This window comes from Ciona robusta, chromosome 2 (genome assembly GCF_009617815.1).
Source record: "Ciona robusta chromosome 2, ASM961781v2".
In the NCBI taxonomy this organism is placed as follows: domain Eukaryota; kingdom Metazoa; phylum Chordata; class Ascidiacea; order Phlebobranchia; family Cionidae; genus Ciona; species Ciona robusta.
In genome coordinates, this window is record NC_143236.1 from 3039280 (window position 1) to 3056678 (window position 17399).

General features: G+C 35.8%; 2 protein-coding genes across 4 annotated transcripts; one reads left to right on the forward strand and one right to left on the reverse strand.

Annotated features, from left to right (window-relative positions):
• Window positions 1-63: 63 nt before the first annotated feature.
• LOC149740146 (uncharacterized) lies at window positions 64-9152 on the reverse strand. 3 transcript variants are annotated; one of them, XM_089872386.1, is made up of 17 exons: window positions 8348-9152; window positions 7931-8067; window positions 7354-7564; window positions 7107-7175; window positions 6709-6749; window positions 6514-6623; window positions 6073-6305; window positions 5705-5935; window positions 5561-5632; window positions 5399-5479; window positions 5004-5294; window positions 3688-4842; window positions 3433-3562; window positions 3288-3380; window positions 1673-1724; window positions 1044-1344; window positions 64-253 (listed from the first exon to the last, which is right to left on the reverse strand). In XM_089872386.1, the coding sequence occupies exons 1-17, from the start codon at window positions 8987-8989 to the stop codon at window positions 176-178; spliced, it is 3927 nt and encodes a 1308-aa protein (XP_089728512.1). In that variant the 5' UTR covers window positions 8990-9152; the 3' UTR covers window positions 64-175. The 3 variants fall into 3 exon arrangements, with proteins under 3 accessions (XP_089728512.1, XP_089728509.1, XP_089728510.1); XM_089872383.1 differs by having other exon boundaries at window positions 6709-6776; XM_089872384.1 differs by lacking the exons at window positions 64-253; window positions 1044-1344; window positions 1673-1724 and adding exons at window positions 2134-2444; window positions 2660-2849; window positions 2923-2991 and having other exon boundaries at window positions 6709-6776; window positions 8348-9146.
• Window positions 9153-11067: 1915 nt separating this feature from the next.
• Window positions 11068-17240, forward strand: LOC149740147 (uncharacterized). Its single transcript, XM_089872395.1, has 6 exons — window positions 11068-11306; window positions 12667-12771; window positions 13284-13340; window positions 13760-13867; window positions 15984-16094; window positions 16797-17240. Exons 1-6 carry the CDS (start codon window positions 11133-11135, stop codon window positions 16905-16907), a joined length of 666 nt encoding a protein of 221 aa, XP_089728521.1. The 5' UTR covers window positions 11068-11132; the 3' UTR covers window positions 16908-17240.
• Window positions 17241-17399: the final 159 nt, after the last annotated feature.

Genomic DNA, 17399 nt, shown 5'->3' on the forward strand with positions numbered 1-17399 from the left:
CGTTAGAGGCAGGGTACCTAGCGACTGCCACTGCGTCGTTTCTCGCGACTACAAAAGAATGTGAAGTGCAAAAAATGTTTATTTCGTTGAATAGCTTAGACATAATAAAGTATAAAACTTAGAAAAAAAACTTTAATAATACTGGAATATCAAAGAGACAATGTGTGTCATGTTCTTAGATTTTTGTTTTTCTTTTTGTTTTTCGTCTAGTTTGTTTTTCTTTTCGCTCATCAGCAGTTGAAAATGTAATTCCCTGTTTAGGAAAATTAAATATCAATTAAAAACAGCTAACTGAAGCAGTTTGTTAATAAATATGTGATATAGTAGGGTGGGATCAGAAAGAATATGTTTTCTTTCTCTTTTTTGTCCCATTTAAATATATATATAGAATTAAACAATCGAACCTTTGTAAATGTTTAAAGAGCATGGTTAAATGTTCAAAACTGCATCAGGATTAAGGAAGTATTGGATTTAGTTGCTAATGGTATGCCATTTTACCCCACAGTACTATATCTATTAAATATTTTCCAGAGATGTACCCTAAAAGTTTGAAAATGTGTTTGGAAAAAAAGTTTGGTAACCAGAGGCTGGGCTCTCCCATTCATGTCTTTTTATTTTGTTACCCAATTTATAGCAAAGAGGTCTGCTTGTGCCACCTGGTTAACTGTTTTTGTGTTTTATGGCAAGCACCAATCGCTCATCACAGTAAACACTGTGTTGGTTGGGTACATATTGTAACACAGGGCTTCCCAAACTTGGGGTTTGTAACGGACGTAAGGGGTTGCCAAGAGTATACAAGTTTTACTCAAACTACTGCATATATTTATATGTGAAGGGTGGTTGACATTTTTAGAAGATTAAAAGGGGTTTGAGCAAAAATGATTGGGAAGTCCTGGTGTAGCATACAGATGCGTGATATGGGGCTTTTGCTAGATATGTGTGCAAGGATAAATAAGTGAACATGTTTAGATACACCTACATAGTTTGATAAATAAGTTAACATAAAGTAAGGATTCAAGGTACTACTAAAAGTATTTATAAACCTGTTTGTCCAAAAAGTCCAGCAGTTCATTACTTGTGCACCGAAAATTCTCCGTTTCTAACTTCCGTTTAAATTGTGAGAGGTAAATTGGTTTGTATTGTAAAATATCAGAGTACAGAGCCTCATCTGATGTTATCATTTGCAGGAGTCGTTTTCCTAGTTCTTCTACATTGTGTAGTTTAACTTTCTTTTTGATCTTCGGTGCCTCCGTTGATGCTACGTCATCACCTGATGTGCTTGTGATGTCATAATGCTGACTGGCAGCAGGAACAAAAAGAGTCCGGTGCAGTTCTTCAATGTCACTGAAAGGTAGCTCGTAATTTTATTGCAGTAGTTCGTAAACTGCATGGTAAGAAATTATACAACAGATACTTAAACTGTTTTTTTTTTTATTTATTTAGCATTACACACATTTTCCATGCCTTTATTAAAAAAAACTAGAGTGGGGAAAATAATCAATGCTCTTATTTCATGTTTTGATATTTTGTTTAATTTTGCTGAACTTAGTTAAGTAAGTCGAACCACGTGACACACTAACCAACTTGGGATTTCACCCTAGTTTAGCCCATTACCCCATACATATACCATAGTTTTTACCCGACACTTTATACTAGTAATTATTATACACACCTGCCATCATTTGAATCACTTGATGAGATTTCTAGAACAACGTTGTTTACTTCTGTAAAATACAAACAATTGAAAAATATTCTAAACACTGTTTAACTGCATTTTTATATGAATGAAACTTGTTTATCCCTACGCGTTGGAGCATAAACAGACGTTAGAACGCGTGCATTCGGTTTATATGCCTGCATACAAATTAACAATTTTTCTTATTTTTTTATATTGCTGACAACTTGTACAATGACTACCATCTATAAGGAATTACTAAGTTGAAACGATTGTTGTCTTCTGATGGACACATGTATTTGGTATCACCGTTATACCTTGAACTGGTATCACCGTTATACCTTGATAATTGGTATCACCGTTATACCTTGAACACAAATTCCTCCAGGCAAGAGACAGGCATTGTAACTATTACACTGAGTGGGCCATTACAAACTGGACACTGATAAAAATCACCATTTTATGAATGAGCAAACAGTTTATTGGAACTGAATCACCCAATGAAAAAAGAACAGTGAAGAAAATCTTATCAAGAAATATGCAAAAGAAAATATAAAAAGCTTAGGAGTCAGAAGAAAGAAAGGTAAAATAAATTTGAGCAGATTATTTTTAAGCTGGTTTAAGCTTGGGATTTAACTTCAACATAACTCTGTAAATGTGAGGTAACGCCTCAAACAGATATTGTTTGTGTGGACCAAGCTGTTCTGCTTTGGTGATGCTGAATTTAGTGAGAGCCGACACCAAGGCATCTTTCTTTTCTTCAGAAAGGCTGAAAGAGTTAAAATAATAATGAATATTATTTGACAAAATTTAAAAAACATAATAATTTATTTTATTTTTCTCTTCTAAAAAGATGAAGAAGACCATGTTATTTGAAAAAATGAAGAGCAAACCCATATTTTTTACTACATTGTAACGCTATCTTTAAATTGGTTTTACTTTGACACACTCTGAATGTCTTTAGATGTTTTGAATAAATAATACCTTAGTAGAATGTTGAGTTCTCTGCTGTAGTTTGAGGTGCCCGGTGATAAACGATTCAACCAATTCACCATGTCTGCTTCTGACCCACGAGGTAAACCAGCACTTGATTTTGCTGCATTTCTCAGGGCAGTTGCCATAACACCCCTCCTTAGTGAGGAGTTAAGAGCCGCAGTGACTTGGCGACAAAACTCTGTTAAAAAGGAACAGATCTCAATATTTGACAGAGTTCAGAATGAAATTACAATCAATAAAAAAAGCTTTACCTTTATCTGATTGTCTTTCCAATATTTCAGTTGCTTTAATGATTTCCTCCGCATTCTTCTTACTTGAATCTATATTTGATTTCATAGACTTATCACTGCAACTGCTGTGTTATGATATTCTAATAGAAAATTGCAAAGCAATTCTTGCATCGAACTAAAACTAATAGAAAATTGCAAAGCAATTCTTGCATCGAACTATTTCTTTACATTTAAAAACAGATTTTAACGCACATACAGAAGACCAGTATAATACCTGACGCCTTAGCTACAAAAGCTTTTGTTTATTAAAAAAAGGAGGCTATTTGACCACACAAGTACAAAAATGATAAACATTAAATAAAAGAATGTAACTATCGTCAACCTACCATCTGCTCCATCCATTGTGAGCTCACTTTCAGTTTCCGTTTCATAATTATGAAGTAACAATGGTGAAGTAGACGTGACAGCGACATGCTTATCTAAAGAATGAGATTAAGAAAATATTCTTGAGATTTTATTAAATAACCAAACCATTATCGTTCATGTCAGGTTGTTCGTCTTCAGAAGAACTTTCAACTTGGTGGTTGTAAAGAAATGCTTCCTTTAACTTTGTTTTTATCTTACGCTTGCCCAATGTTTTCTTCAGTCCAAAATCCTGACCCTAAAAATTAAATGTTGGAAAATTGTTGGTAATTTACGACTTCAATGAAAATTGGTTTTATTTTCTAAATAGCATTTACCGCACAACTGTATGGTTTCAATAATATTAAATATTATAAAACGAACTTTTTTGATGATTTCTGGAGTGTCCAAGTCACTGTAATTGGGCATCGGAGTAATAGGAACCATATCTGATGTTTTCTTGCTTCTTGTTTTCATTTTTGGTGTTTTAAAATTATCGTTGTGTTTTGATCCACCTTGGACATTATCTGCCTCTTCTAGCGCACGAATTAAGACGGAATCTAATTCTAAAGTTTCACTGAAATCTTTTGCACATCCAGGTGTGGAATTTGTGTTAGAAGTTTCTTCAGTTAAATTTTGAAATGGGAGTTTTTCAGCAGGTGGGTCACTTTCATAATCACTATTAGCAGATTCTGACAGTGATTCTCTTTTGGGAGTTTTAAACTGAGGCTTATTGCTTCTCTCTGTTTCATTTTGAGGAAATATTGCAGATAAGTCGCTAACGTTCATTGGAGATTGCATAACATTGTCTTTATGTTGAACAACACTCTTCGGAGTGCTCCCCGCCATTCTCCGGGACTTTGAACGATTTCCTACAATTGGAGTTATGTGAAGCGATTTTCGTTTCAGCTGAGTTACTCGTTTGTCTTTTGGTGAGTCATACTGGTCCAAGGAATCTGCTGAGTAATTGTTTAAAGCACACCCCTCAAAAACAAATGCACTTTCATCGACATAATCAACAGAGGAAACTCCACCAGACGTTGGGCATGGAGAATAATGGTTGAGACGCTTCATTGATATTTTTGGAGTTGTAGTTTCAAACAAATCATCATCTGAATGAAGAACTGAAGACTGACTCCTACAATCTGACTCGGACTTATCCGTTTCTGAACAAGTTTCAACATCTAATATCTTATGAAGACGAACGCTACATTGTTTTGTTCCCATCTCACTACTTTGTCCAATTTCTTCAACACTTTCATCGCAAGTTGGTTGAACCACTTCATAATCTGATGCATCAAACAACTGCTCAATCGAATTTACTTCAGTTTCACTGTTCTGATGCATAAGAGAATTGCTCCTGCCACCCAAGGTGTGATCTTCTTCTGCTAACTGCTTTAAAACTTTATCCAGCTGTTGTAAGTAGTCACCAATATCACCACACCCAGTGTAAATGTGGTAAAGCAAAGGTGAGAAGTCTGCAAGGTTGCTCAGCTTTAAATAACAGATGTCCATCTTATTACAGTGGCGCTCCAGACTCTGTTGAATATATTTAACGTTAAAAACAATTTGTACTAACCTAAAATTAAAGGTAATTTTACTGGTTTAAAACTGAGTCAACGCAGTGTTTTCCTAAATTGATCTTTTTGCACAAATAAAACTATGAAAAAGGCAATTTCCCATCCCCAAAAAAACACTACCTTTAATAATTGAGGAGCTCTGCACAGCAACATACAGCGGTGAACATGGAGGGTGGTTTCTCTGGAACCTTCCGGAAACACCAGGGTCATGTCACTGTATTTTTCATTGTTCAGCAACTTGCCCATATCTGTGCTGAGACACAGCAGCTGCTTATATAAAGGAGGATTGGACCCAACTTCAGTTGAACTAGTTGGATCATTAACACAGGTGTTTTGGTCGTTCTGAACTTGATGGGGGGTTTTTGAAACATTTTCCTCATTGAAACTTGTTGTATCTTCAACTGCTGGAACCTAAAGAATATTTGAAATGTGTATAATATTACATAAGGTTAAAACTGGTGCTACTTATTACCTAACAAAGTGTTAAAGATTGTGTTGGTAAAATGTTAACTCACCTGCTCATCCATCATTAGAGAATTATTGGTCTTCTCATTGATTTCATTATGTGGTTGTGGTGGGGTGCTGTCATTGAAACACTGAAGGAAATAAGAAAACATCAGTGTTTATAAGTAGTTCTTAATCATTCGTTAGTTAGTATAGTTAATTGGTGAACTTACCAAACTGTTATTTGAAGCATCAGGGCTAATTGTAAAGCACATATCTTGTAAAACTTTATCATTCTGTTTCTCCTAAGAATCGGAAACAATATAATGTTACTACTGGTGAACTAATGTTAAAGCAATAATAATACCAACAAAAACCTGTTTTGGGCTCTTTGTGACTTCATTTTCAAGACTACCATCTTCTGCTGAAATGATATCAACAACTTCTACCTGAAGTGTTTTCCGAACTTCAAACTGAGAAAGCAAACCTGAAACCGTGTAGTTTTCATTCCTTAAAATATTTTCTCCAGTAAGCCCCCACTTGCTTTTGCTGGTCTTGGCAAATTTGCTTTTGAACTTATACTGTTTCGAACCAGTTTCATCCGGTTCCTATATGAAAAACAACAAACTGTATGTGTTATAAATCCTTTTTAAAACTATTAAGCATATAAAATAAAATTGGAGATAAAAAAGGGGATAAAATTGGAGATAAAAAAGGGGATAAAATTGGAGATAAAAAGTCTTACTTTAACATCGGAATATGTTTTCCTGTTAGATAAAACATCTAAATCACTGTCTGTAACGTTCTTATCTTCATTAGACGCGTGTTGGTTGTTCATATCTGATGTGTTCTGTATCAGAACCACACTTTCATCACTCGATGTTTCAGTGTTTCCAGATCGAGATTTCCTTGAATTCCATTTTGGAGCTGGCAACACTGGCGTGGATGAAAATTCATTTTCTTCATCCGATTGTTTATCTGCAAAAAAATAGTCACTTATAAAAACACAATTCTCTTGTTTAGTGACAACTTAACTACAGGATTACCAAAATAGGCAATGTAAATGGTATCACCAGATTGACATGATTTTTAAACTTCCAATGTTACTGATTCTTTGCACACTCGTTATTTTTATTTCAGATTTTAAAACTAAACCTATGGTTACTGTTTTCCTATCCATACCCACCTGAAGACGAAACTGCATTCATTACCAACTCAGCAACTCGAGCATCAACCGCAGCTTTACGAGAATTAACGCTCATCTCAAGCATCACAGGAACTGGGACTTCTTTTTTTCTAAAAGTTCAAGACGAGAAATTACACAGCTGTGCTTAGCTGGGGTTTAAAGTTACTATGTATGGTTATATAGAGTTATTTTTACCTGGTACGACTGGTTTTCTTTTTCGATTTTTCCATTTTCAGCTGTGATTTGGACAATGCTTTTGCTATCTGTGGAAACAACTAGGTTTAAGATGAATTATATGAAGTAAGATAGACATAGGCGCCTAAGTTTTGATTGTCTAGGTTAGGCAAACTCATAGTTACAAATGTCAACTACTTATTACATCATACGTAAGCTAATAAGGTAATTAGCACACTCGCACATTACGCACTGGTTAGGGTTTAACTTTCGTATTACTCGTTACGCAGCACGTTGAACGTATACACACAGTAGTAGCAGTTGTAAAATATTGAAAGATCGCAAACTTGCAGGTGCAGGCACACGCAATATCCTACGATCTTTGTTTCTATCACAATGGCGATTGTGAGGTAATTAACCTGAATTTGTTCTTCATCTTCACTTTTAGGATTGCGCAATACACGTCTTTGCTTCCCTTTGGTTTTCGTCTGAAGAATTTTGGTAAATATTTAATTAGTAATAAAATGTGGTTCCTGTTAACATGTATTTTAATGTTCGTTGCACAACAACAAACTTTAAGGAAAGTTTGCATAGTTTAAATTACATACAGCAAACATACTAATCAAGTAAAAGCAGTTTTTCTTGGCCATTTGCCCACCATCTTACTTGCATTGCGTTGCCATCTTTGTTCAGACATGCCTTCCGATGTATCTTAAGCCCTCTAGAAGATTTTAAAACCTTGTCACACTTCGAACACACAAAAGATGACTTGTCTTCACTTGCGCTACCACTTTCATGACCCTGTTTTATCTGCCGTTTCGATGGACTGCACTTTCTAGTTAGAACATTGCCATGAGAAAGCTGACCATCTAAACATCTGTAACAAGATTAAAACTTTACATTTTCATTAACTTCACATAACCATAGCAGTATATATTTTATTCAATTTTTCAATTTTAATAATGTTGTTTAATTTGGTCCACAACCAAACCATAAACACCCACCAAGTAACATACACAGTAACTTGTAAGCTGGTACGAGGTGTATGAACATCCGTGTTATAACGACTGTCGTTTTCTGGCCACATGAGGATAAAGTAAGTTACATTCATTCATTTGTACTGTCTTCTAATGCAGGTTCTAATATGCATAATACATATAGATACTTAACCTTAGCATAAAAAGCAGTTAAACAAAAACATTCAGTTGGAATAAATAAGTCAACATGAATCTGCACATTGTACCTGTTAATATGATGCTGTCTGGATGAAGTGTTAAAATTGGTTAAATCCTTTTCACAAGTTGGACAGTTAAAATCTACCATCTCTTCTTTACTGTCTTTCTTTATTCCCTCCTTTATGTTGAAGTAAGAAGAGGTCACCTGTATTTAAGAACAAAGTAAACTAATGCAAATATGAATATGCCATAATGTAAACTACAGTTTCACAGGTTGGGCTTTAAAAAAAAAGTCCAATGATTTACATATTATAAATCTATTTTTGTGTATATTTTTTTGGAATATTCGTCATATATATAGAGAGAATTGGGAAATATTTAATATGAATAGCCCTATTGGCTTATGTAGCAGTTTCTTTTAAAACCTTGAAATTGCGACCTTGAAATTGAATTGGAATATGCAAATGATTAAAGAAAGTTCAGACCTTTGGTTCATTCAAGATTTCTCTGCAAGCTTTTATGTTCAGCTCTTCACATGCTTTGGTATGGATAGTGAACTCTGCTTTAGAAACAATGTATTTTCCGCATGTTGGACAATTACGATCGGATTCTGAAGCAAAACGTTCCCGCATACATCGCCTGTGATGATCCTGGCATTCTGATTTCGGGATTTTCTTGTTACAGATGTTGCAGATGCCTCCGGGAGAGCAGCAGAGATCGGGAAGATTTTGAAGAACAGGAATGCTGACATCATCCATTACTGATCCCTCTACATCCTCATCAAAATTTCGTTTCTGTTTTTTATCTTTCTGGATTTCATCTTTTAGATTGTTAGCACTTGTAGAAGAAATGCTGTTATCTGGTTTAGGGAAAGAATGACTTTGATTTTCAAAGAAATTCTCAATTTCTTCGACCTCATCCAGTGTATCATCATTCGCAGCAGTCGTGGATGTTTTACCCCCTTGCAGAGGTTCTATTTCAATATTAAGTGTCTTTAAGTTATCATGACGGTTATCGTGCAATAAATTTGTAGGTTGTGAACTGGAAGTTTTTCTAACTGACGTCTTTTTGACTCGTCGTAACTTTTTCAGTCTTGGTAGTTGAAAATCGTCAAGTGATTGATCCATACTTCAGACAAACGGCATAAATAAGTCGCAGAATTTAAAACATTTAATTTTCGCGCAAAGTAACCATCTTAAAGATCTGACAAAATGTTTTGTTTACATTAAATCACAAAACTTTATTTTACCAAACTTTACCGCGCTTTTGGGTAAAACCCTTCGGTAAACCTACATTCAATAGAAATCTTACTAATTTGCATATGCGCCTAGAGTTTAAAGTCGTTTGGTTTTTAATTAAGCAGTAAGTTATTTTATTGCTGCCGAAGGGCGAATAGTTCAGAATAAGGTGATTTCACCATCAAAGCATATAATTTACATACCCGTATATACATATGTTGTGAGTGATAATACAACAGTGTAAACATATAAAATACACCGACAACTGTCTATTTACCGATTATATCTACTTCTTGCAGTAGAGTTTGATTTGCATAAGCCTATATTTATTGAGTATATTTGTTTTGTTAACGTAACAGATCTTGCTTTGGCAATAACGCGGTTTACGAAAGGCAATTACATTGCTCTGATCGATTAGCGGTCGATACAGTAGTAGCTATTATAAAACCGCGCGTACAGGGAAACAATATAAAAGAGGGTCAATGTGTTCTGCCTTGTAAAAACAAAACAGCGCAAATTGTTACCAATGCAAACAACCGTATACATTTACAACACATATGCCTTCAACATATGTCGATTTAGCCTTTAGGCCACTGTCAGGGCAAAAACGGTTGTACTGTCTGGAGTCTAAACAGTTCCTCATGTGAGAACGAACCCGCCTTTTTCTCTGCTAAACGCAGGGCTTCGCTTTTCCACTAATTTAATCTCATTTGAAGCAGAACCGTGATAAATGCGCCGATTAGCAAACGGAGACTCCCAGCCACAGAATTCAAATACAGCTTAGAGATGGAGTTAATGAAAGCCGGTGAAATGTATGTGGTTTCATGCGGATATCTAACCGAGGGTGAAATCGATTTAAATGACGAAATAGAAAAGTGCAGCTGTTGGTTTCGGCTGTAATCAATTTCAAGCGTTAAGCAAAACTCAGTGTCTTTAAAATACGTTGCAGATCAGCCCGCTAAATCAGCCAGACCATTCACGTTTTAGCGTAATTGCGTTAAGGCAATAACTGCCTGAAATTGGTCAGATTTTTCTCGCGTCGACAATTCATCACTGTTATCGCGATAACGGGTTGACAAAACGTGGAACCAGATATAGTTGTACGCACCAGGGAATCATGGCAACACACCACAAGTGTTTTGTCTGGAAATGCTCTTTTCGCAAGGGAGTCAAACAGAAAGTGAAGATTGAGTTAGACACGGTGGAATAAGGGAAGTTTTGTAGTTAATTTTGGTGGATGATATCAGCCCTGTTTTGACGTTTACGCTCCACCAATCCATATCCAATTCAATAAACATCCTATCCGCACTGATGACTCGTAGTTTAAAATAGATTTACGAAACTTCGGCGACTGATTCTGTTGTCGTAAGTTCTTCTGTTTAAATTCCAACAATTAGTTTTTCGTCGCCGGTCTTTCGCTGATCTGGCTCATTGATTTCTTGTTCGGAATTTCCGCGCCGAGGTCGGAAAGCAGTTTCGGGTTTCAGCATACGTGCTAACAACGGAATGACTAATTATAGGGCGATTTATGACGTCAGAAACGAATTTGAGAGTCTCCCCTTTCTAGCAATGTAATAACAGTTTTACGACATTTTCGTGGTTTCGGTAACACTGTATATTGTGTACGATCGAATTGAACTTGTTGTGCCTTCAATTACACGCTGTCGCTGCATGCTGACAGTGTGCAATTATATCGCCAGGATTTAAATCCCGTGAAACAACCGAGATCCCAGCGAATTTCGGCGCAAAAATAACATCATGTAGCCTCCAGCAGGTACAAGTAGTTCTGAGATGGTATCAGTCAATCATAAAATGAGGAACAAGGTTTCCTATTTTATTAATTGCGATCCTTCAACAGCAAGAAGAAGCTTAAAATAACGATGATTGTCTTCACCAGTAACCCCAGTAGCTGCAGTCATTAGTACTTGCTAACAGATATATTCGTATGATCAAGTTACATGTATTTAGGTCCCTTATCTTTTCAGCAATATTAAATTGCATTGCAGATTAGGGTATTTAGGCCAAGTGAATAATGCAAGATAACGACGGCTCTCAAAGTGGGACCTCCATAAGCGTAGATTCGCTGGGGACTGACTCCGACCAGCACAGAGAAGATTTAATATTGAAAGATGAAAAATATGTTGATGATGACGTACCCGTGACGTCAGAGCCATCTTTGTTTTGTAGACGAATGAAACGCATTGGCGTAAGTGAATTTGTTTTATTAGGTTTTATCCATACGTGCTGACACAAACGTTTACATTAAACATTTTATTGCTGTGTTTATATGTATAGTGTGGTGGGGGAAGATGGGACATCTTTTTATTCTAATTTTTTGTCTCATTTGGTAGTTTTGCCCCTTCTTTCTTCACCCTCACTATATGTTATCTCAACAAGCCAACGGTTTTATGTTCCAAGGCATATAGCTTTAACTTAATGAAACCGGTTTTCATGTCAGTTAATATCCAACACATGTTTTGAATTTGCGCTTGATTCTGTATTTGCTGTCTGGGTGCAACCGTTAAAGGTGTAAATCGTGCGAACACATGTAATAGGGAAACATTTCACAGTACACCATTCAGTATTTAACGACAAACGCTGTTTAACTCATGACGAAATACATCGTCATTACGCTTGTGCTAAGCGCGTTTTATCAAATTTTAAACCAAACAAATAACGTTCTAAACATTTTGTCCGACGATATACATAAATATCGATTTTCATTTTATGACATAGGGTGTTAAAAAGGCAACAATATAATTACGGTCAAATCTGTTTCACTGCTCATTAATATTTCATGACCAAATTGTGTGTCTGGTTAACATGGCTGCTCTTAATACAGGGATAAGAGAGAACGCGGCGTTTTTATATTTCCCACTATAGTATTGATCGCGCTATTTAGGAAATGGTTTGAATTTAGCTTTATATTTACCAGGATAATTTTATACAAATGCGACACTTTTAATAAAAAACCCTAACACGTCAACACGTTCATAAAGGGTAGAAAATATTTTCCTTGTACAGGATTATAACATCATAGTATATATTTACTTTAGTTTACCATAGTATAATACCGTGAAAATCGTTGAGCTTAAATCTTAGACCTTTTTTATTGGAAGACAATCATAATATGACCATTTTAAATCTCTTAGTGCAATTAATAAAACCATATACTATTTCATGTATACGGGTTTACATGTTTCTTTATATAAACAAATGAATGTAACTTGCTTTATCCTCACGCGGCCTGAAAACGACAGTTGTTATATATAGGTGTTCTGGTTTATTTGCCAGCTTACGAGTTACCACGAATGTAACTGTGCGGATGATTGTTTGTTTTTTGTTTTCCATTTTGTTTTTTGTATTCCGTTTTTATATGGCTGACAACTTTGACAACCCATTTGTAATCACTGGGATAAAACAATTGCCGTAAAGTGTCTTCCCCAAGCACACACCTCTGGGGCGGCACTGCGCGACAACCAACTGTGCCATGGCGCCGGACATTATACTTTTGTGTTGGTATATTTTCGCCTATTTTTAATAATAATATAAAAAATAAATTCCAGGTTTGCCAGCTCTTAATTGCGCTCGCATGTATCACTATCTCGATTCCGTTAACCATTGAGGTGGACAGACGGTCAGCAGGCAGCGGAATATGGTGTCCAATATTTGTAAGTTTCTTGTTTTAGGTGTAAGCTGTATAGTATTTATATATAGTGGGGTAAAATAGGACATGTTTTATTCTATTTTATTGTCCCGTTTGGTTTAGTATACACAAAGAGCATTTAAAGAGTTTTATAACCGTATCCTTACCACTATAAATAAGAGTTGTTAATTGTTAAAACACAGGAAATATGCGGTTATGTGCTAAAAGTATCCTATCTTACCACACCCTATAATACTATAGATATCAAGGATATGTGTGCGCGTGAGAGAGTAAAATGGCTCTAATGGCCGCCATTTGTATAGCAATATCAGGAGTCTTTTTGTAATTTGATCGTTGTCTTCAGCATTTAACAAAGACAAAGCATACTGGCCAATTACTATTTACGTTGTCTATTAAAATTCCACTGTTGGGATTTTATTGAACATGATATGTAACTTATAATAAGTATAAATTCCGCACGACCAAAATAGTTTAGAAAACCAAACAACATGTTGTAAGTTTACGTTGTATATGCAGTTTGCAACTATGGGTGGTTTGAATGTGTCATCCGCCGGGAAACTCAAGTCCATCAAGGTTGGTATATGTAAATCAACATGTGTCTTTGTGACGTGGTTTCTCATCGTCTGTGACGTAGTATATCTAAAGAGTACGACGCTCGTCTCATGTTATGTTACGTCATAATCAATATTCTGATAGTTTTCTCCTTAATTTTTTTTATTTATTGATATCGTAATATTTATTTTTGGCGACCACCTGGAAATGATATACTGCCCTGTAAACTGAACATGCGAAAAATAGGCTATTGAGAAATGATATCTATATAAAAAACAGCTTACGTTTTATATGAAAATAAAATTTGACAGTAGTATGATTTTTTGTAATTATGCACGATTTATTTTCATTGAGTTTCGTAAAAACAGCTTATGACTCTCCCCCTTTAACTTTGGCCAAGCTTTTTTATTATTATTGAAGTATGTTTTCATATCACGCAGGTTATGTGGTCGTTCGCCATTACAAGCATCTATTTTGCGGGCCTCATGCTGTGTGTCGAGCTGATTGAATTATCGATCACAGTGGGTGAACAATCAACAATTTTAACGGTAAGAATAACTTTATTATTGGCATTTATAAGAACTTTGAATTTGTTTAGGTTATTATATTTGAAATACTTTTCTATTATAGTTTGGAGTTATGTGTATATACAGTGTACATAAAAGTAACGCGTTGATTTTGCTGCCGTATAGTTTTGTTGCCAGCCTCGCGTTGTGTTGCTGTAGATTCCGTTTTACCTTCTACATAGGATTATAGTGGAAAGTACTCTCGTTATTTCAAGATTGTTTCTGAACACCCAAGTTTTGGTTAAGGTTCACAAAAGGAATCTGACCCCATCCACTCATAATGCACTTGTCGCTAATTTAACGTAATTATGCGTCAATTAACTACCCACTTGATTGCGCTTTCTCCAATTGACTGTACGAATAAGCCTTGTCGGAATGGACAGCTGATTGTGTGCGTTGTATTTGAGTAAAAGTACAAGGCGGGGTCAGCGCGACCAAAATATTGACATAGTTATCTTAGAGCACTTTTGCTGCAGCAAGCGACCCGCACACGTCGTAATTATACGGTGCTGTGTGAAGTTGTACAATTATGCGCCGTTCATGCATACAACAAAAACAGGCAGCTTAATTTGCTTACATAGCTTTAATAGGTGGCAGCTGCTGTTTTCCAACGTGCGCAAGGTCACGCCTACACCCCAAGCATCAATTATTCACAACAAACAGCGCCTATAGAGTGCTGGTAATGCCGATGTGGACAAACATTCCTCGCAATTTCTACCCGACCTGCGGTTGTGTTTCCGGTAAACTCAGCGTGAAATTTGTCGCACCCTAAAAACCTTTGGCCGCGTAAAACCTCGTTGATTAGATTGGCCAGTGTTTGCACAATATAAAACTGCGTGTTGTCTGCCACCATCAGTAAACAGCCAAAGGCGCCGTCTGTCCTCCCCCTTTGAACTGTTGACCGCAATCGAGTAAAAAGTCAATTATGACATCACACTCGAACCGAAACGTCATAGAAGTAAAGAAAACGATGAAACATTGTTCCAATTTCAAACACTTTCGTACATCTAGTTCCAAGCCATTTTGTCTCCTCTTAAGAAGTTATGTATTAGTGTCTGCGATGGTCATAATCCGAACGTAATACGCTGCTGGTGACTTATTTAAACATTATACAACAGGTGTTTTGCAAATACCCAAACAAAATGTGATGGTGCAAGTTTAAAATTGCCAGCTGGTATATAGGTGACAGCAACATTTTAGGGCTTTTGAAAATTATTTCTTGGGGTTCATAGGTTGTTGCGTTGGAGGGACAAATTTTAATATAATTTAAACATGTTGCAGTTTTGAGGATCATTCATAAAAGTTAAAAAAAACACAAAATCTTTTGACATTTTTTCCTTATCGCATCAACAGAAAATCGTTTTCATGAACGAGTGTGCCACTTCGCGCATTACCACGAACAACGCCTTTAATCTCAGCTCGCGTTCCTGCTGTTGCTGCCTTCGTAAACACGTAGAGCCAGCAGCCTCTCTTTAAAACCTTTCAGATTGTGAGATATAAGAATAAAAGCAGCGTGACATGATTTTAATCCTCTCCGTGCGTAATTGAGGTTTATGCTGATAAAGTTGTGATGCTCGAGGCTACGCATAAGTGTAATTAAAAGTAACCATGTATGCTCATCCTTTTTATAAAGGCAGCACCGAGTAAAGGTGAAATATCAATTCCATCATAACTGCCGGCCAACGAGAAATTGATATTTTGTGTTATTGATTTATCGGATGATTTTTAGACACAAGAAAATCTAAAAAAACAGAACCGTTGTAAAATATAAGTATATCGGTATTAATTATTCCTTCTACATAACTGTTAGTGATGTGCATAACAGTTACCATAACATGTTATATAGTAAGTTGGGGAAAGATGGGACACCTTTAGCACATAATATCTAAGTATCCGGATCTTGTTTTACATAAATAACAACAGTTTATGCTGGGAGTCGTTATGATACAGTTTTTCTTTATATGTTCTTTGTTTACTACAAGATGGGACGAGTAAATAAAATTAAAAGGCGTCCCGTTTTTCCCCACCCTACTATAAAACTCAATTACTTGTTAATGCAAATTATAGATTTATATTACATTTGAGTATTATTGAATAGGTGGGATTGGTTCTTCATTCTATATTGGTAATGTTGGCGTCTTGCGTGATTCTGCTTACCATCTTATCAATAATCATCTGCTACAGAGAAAACAAAGCCTACGGGAAACAGGTAAATTCTTCTTGAGAGTAAATGATGCATTACGCAGTAAATAACCTGGAATTGGACAGCTCTGAGTATTAACATAGCAATACGCCTACAGCGTAGACCCGCATGGTGGTCTAGGTTTAGACAATGAAGTTCTAATCGTAAAAATCAACGCATTTTCCATTTTAAATTTGGAGACGATTTTAGGGTATAATATATTCCTTTCCCCTTACTTTAAAAGGCAATATCTATCTATCTTTCATCTGTCTGTTTGCTTTTTTAGTTAATCCTGGAATAATAGGCGCGTACTTTTCTAAATATTTAGGACTGCATCTTTAGATTGTGATCGATGATCAAAAAGGATTGGTCATGAACCTTAATGTGTTTTTAACATGTCAACCGCTCATACGTCCTTGTGGAATAAATTATATAGTTAGTCTTGAACTATAAATTGTCGGATGTTTTAGACAGCGGAAAACATGCGACGCTTTAAATTTGTTTTGGTCAGATTTATGAGTTACAACTATACGCTTAAATGTGAATAACGAATTAATATAAATTACTCATGCTTTGCTAGGGTATAAGGGAAAATGGGACACATTTTCATTCTATTTTCTTATAAGAATATTTGGGTATTAAGTGCTAAAAGTGTCCCGGTCTTTCCCCTCTACTATTTATAAATTCCATAATTCCGAGCCTTTAATAATTTTTATTTTTGCATTTCAGAATAAGTTTAACAAATACAGTGACCGGAGGTCTTCAGAAATACTTTATTCTGAACACGGAGGACTTGATGCTGTCATTGGAAGAAAATCTCGTTCTACGCAACATTGCTAACTACCAATATAGTTGCCAACCAAAACTCCGTGACTGCTGCTATAAAGATATTGCGACCCCGAAGGAAAACACGCCCATCTACATAGCTGCTTAATGTACCTATATCTTATTATATGGCGAAGTTCCAATCTTTTGTATGTGATTATTACAAACACTACTTTTGTTTATATTTATTTTATGTGGCGTAAATGTGGTAGGTATTTTATTTGTAACATTTTTTTTGTATATCCACCACACACCGTTATTTGTAAATTTATTTTATTTTTCTTGTGGCTGCCTGATCAGTTAACCCTTGGATCACCTTGCCAATAAATGACTCTCATGATGCTTTAACACGCCATGCTATACCATAACACTAAGCTAGTATGTACGCTGGAGGATACAATAAGCATATATCCGCCAATTCTTTTATGCAAAATTAAAAATGTGTAACATTCTACAGTGTAATTTACAAAACCGTAGTATACATACGCACTGCTAATGTGTCGCTAC

What these genes read in the sequence shown, in the direction of transcription:
- LOC149740146 (XM_089872383.1), bottom strand. Translation starts at nt 8,989, where the DNA reads ATGGATCAATCACTTGACGATTTTCAACTACCAAGACTGAAAAAGTTA. An exon ending in AAATCTTGAATGAACCAAAG is followed by an intron (nt 8,068 to 8,347) that starts GTCTGAACTTTC and finishes TCTTAAATACAG; the next exon opens with GTGACCTCTTCTTACTTCAA. An exon ending in CTCCAGAAATCATCAAAAAA is followed by an intron (nt 3,563 to 3,687) that starts GTTCGTTTTATA and finishes TTTAATTTTTAG; the next exon opens with GGTCAGGATTTTGGACTGAA.
- LOC149740147 (XM_089872395.1), top strand. Translation starts at nt 11,133, where the DNA reads ATGCAAGATAACGACGGCTCTCAAAGTGGGACCTCCATAAGCGTAGAT. An exon ending in GACGAATGAAACGCATTGGC is followed by an intron (nt 11,307 to 12,666) that starts GTAAGTGAATTT and finishes AATAAATTCCAG; the next exon opens with GTTTGCCAGCTCTTAATTGC. An exon ending in GAATATGGTGTCCAATATTT is followed by an intron (nt 12,772 to 13,283) that starts GTAAGTTTCTTG and finishes TTGTATATGCAG; the next exon opens with TTTGCAACTATGGGTGGTTT.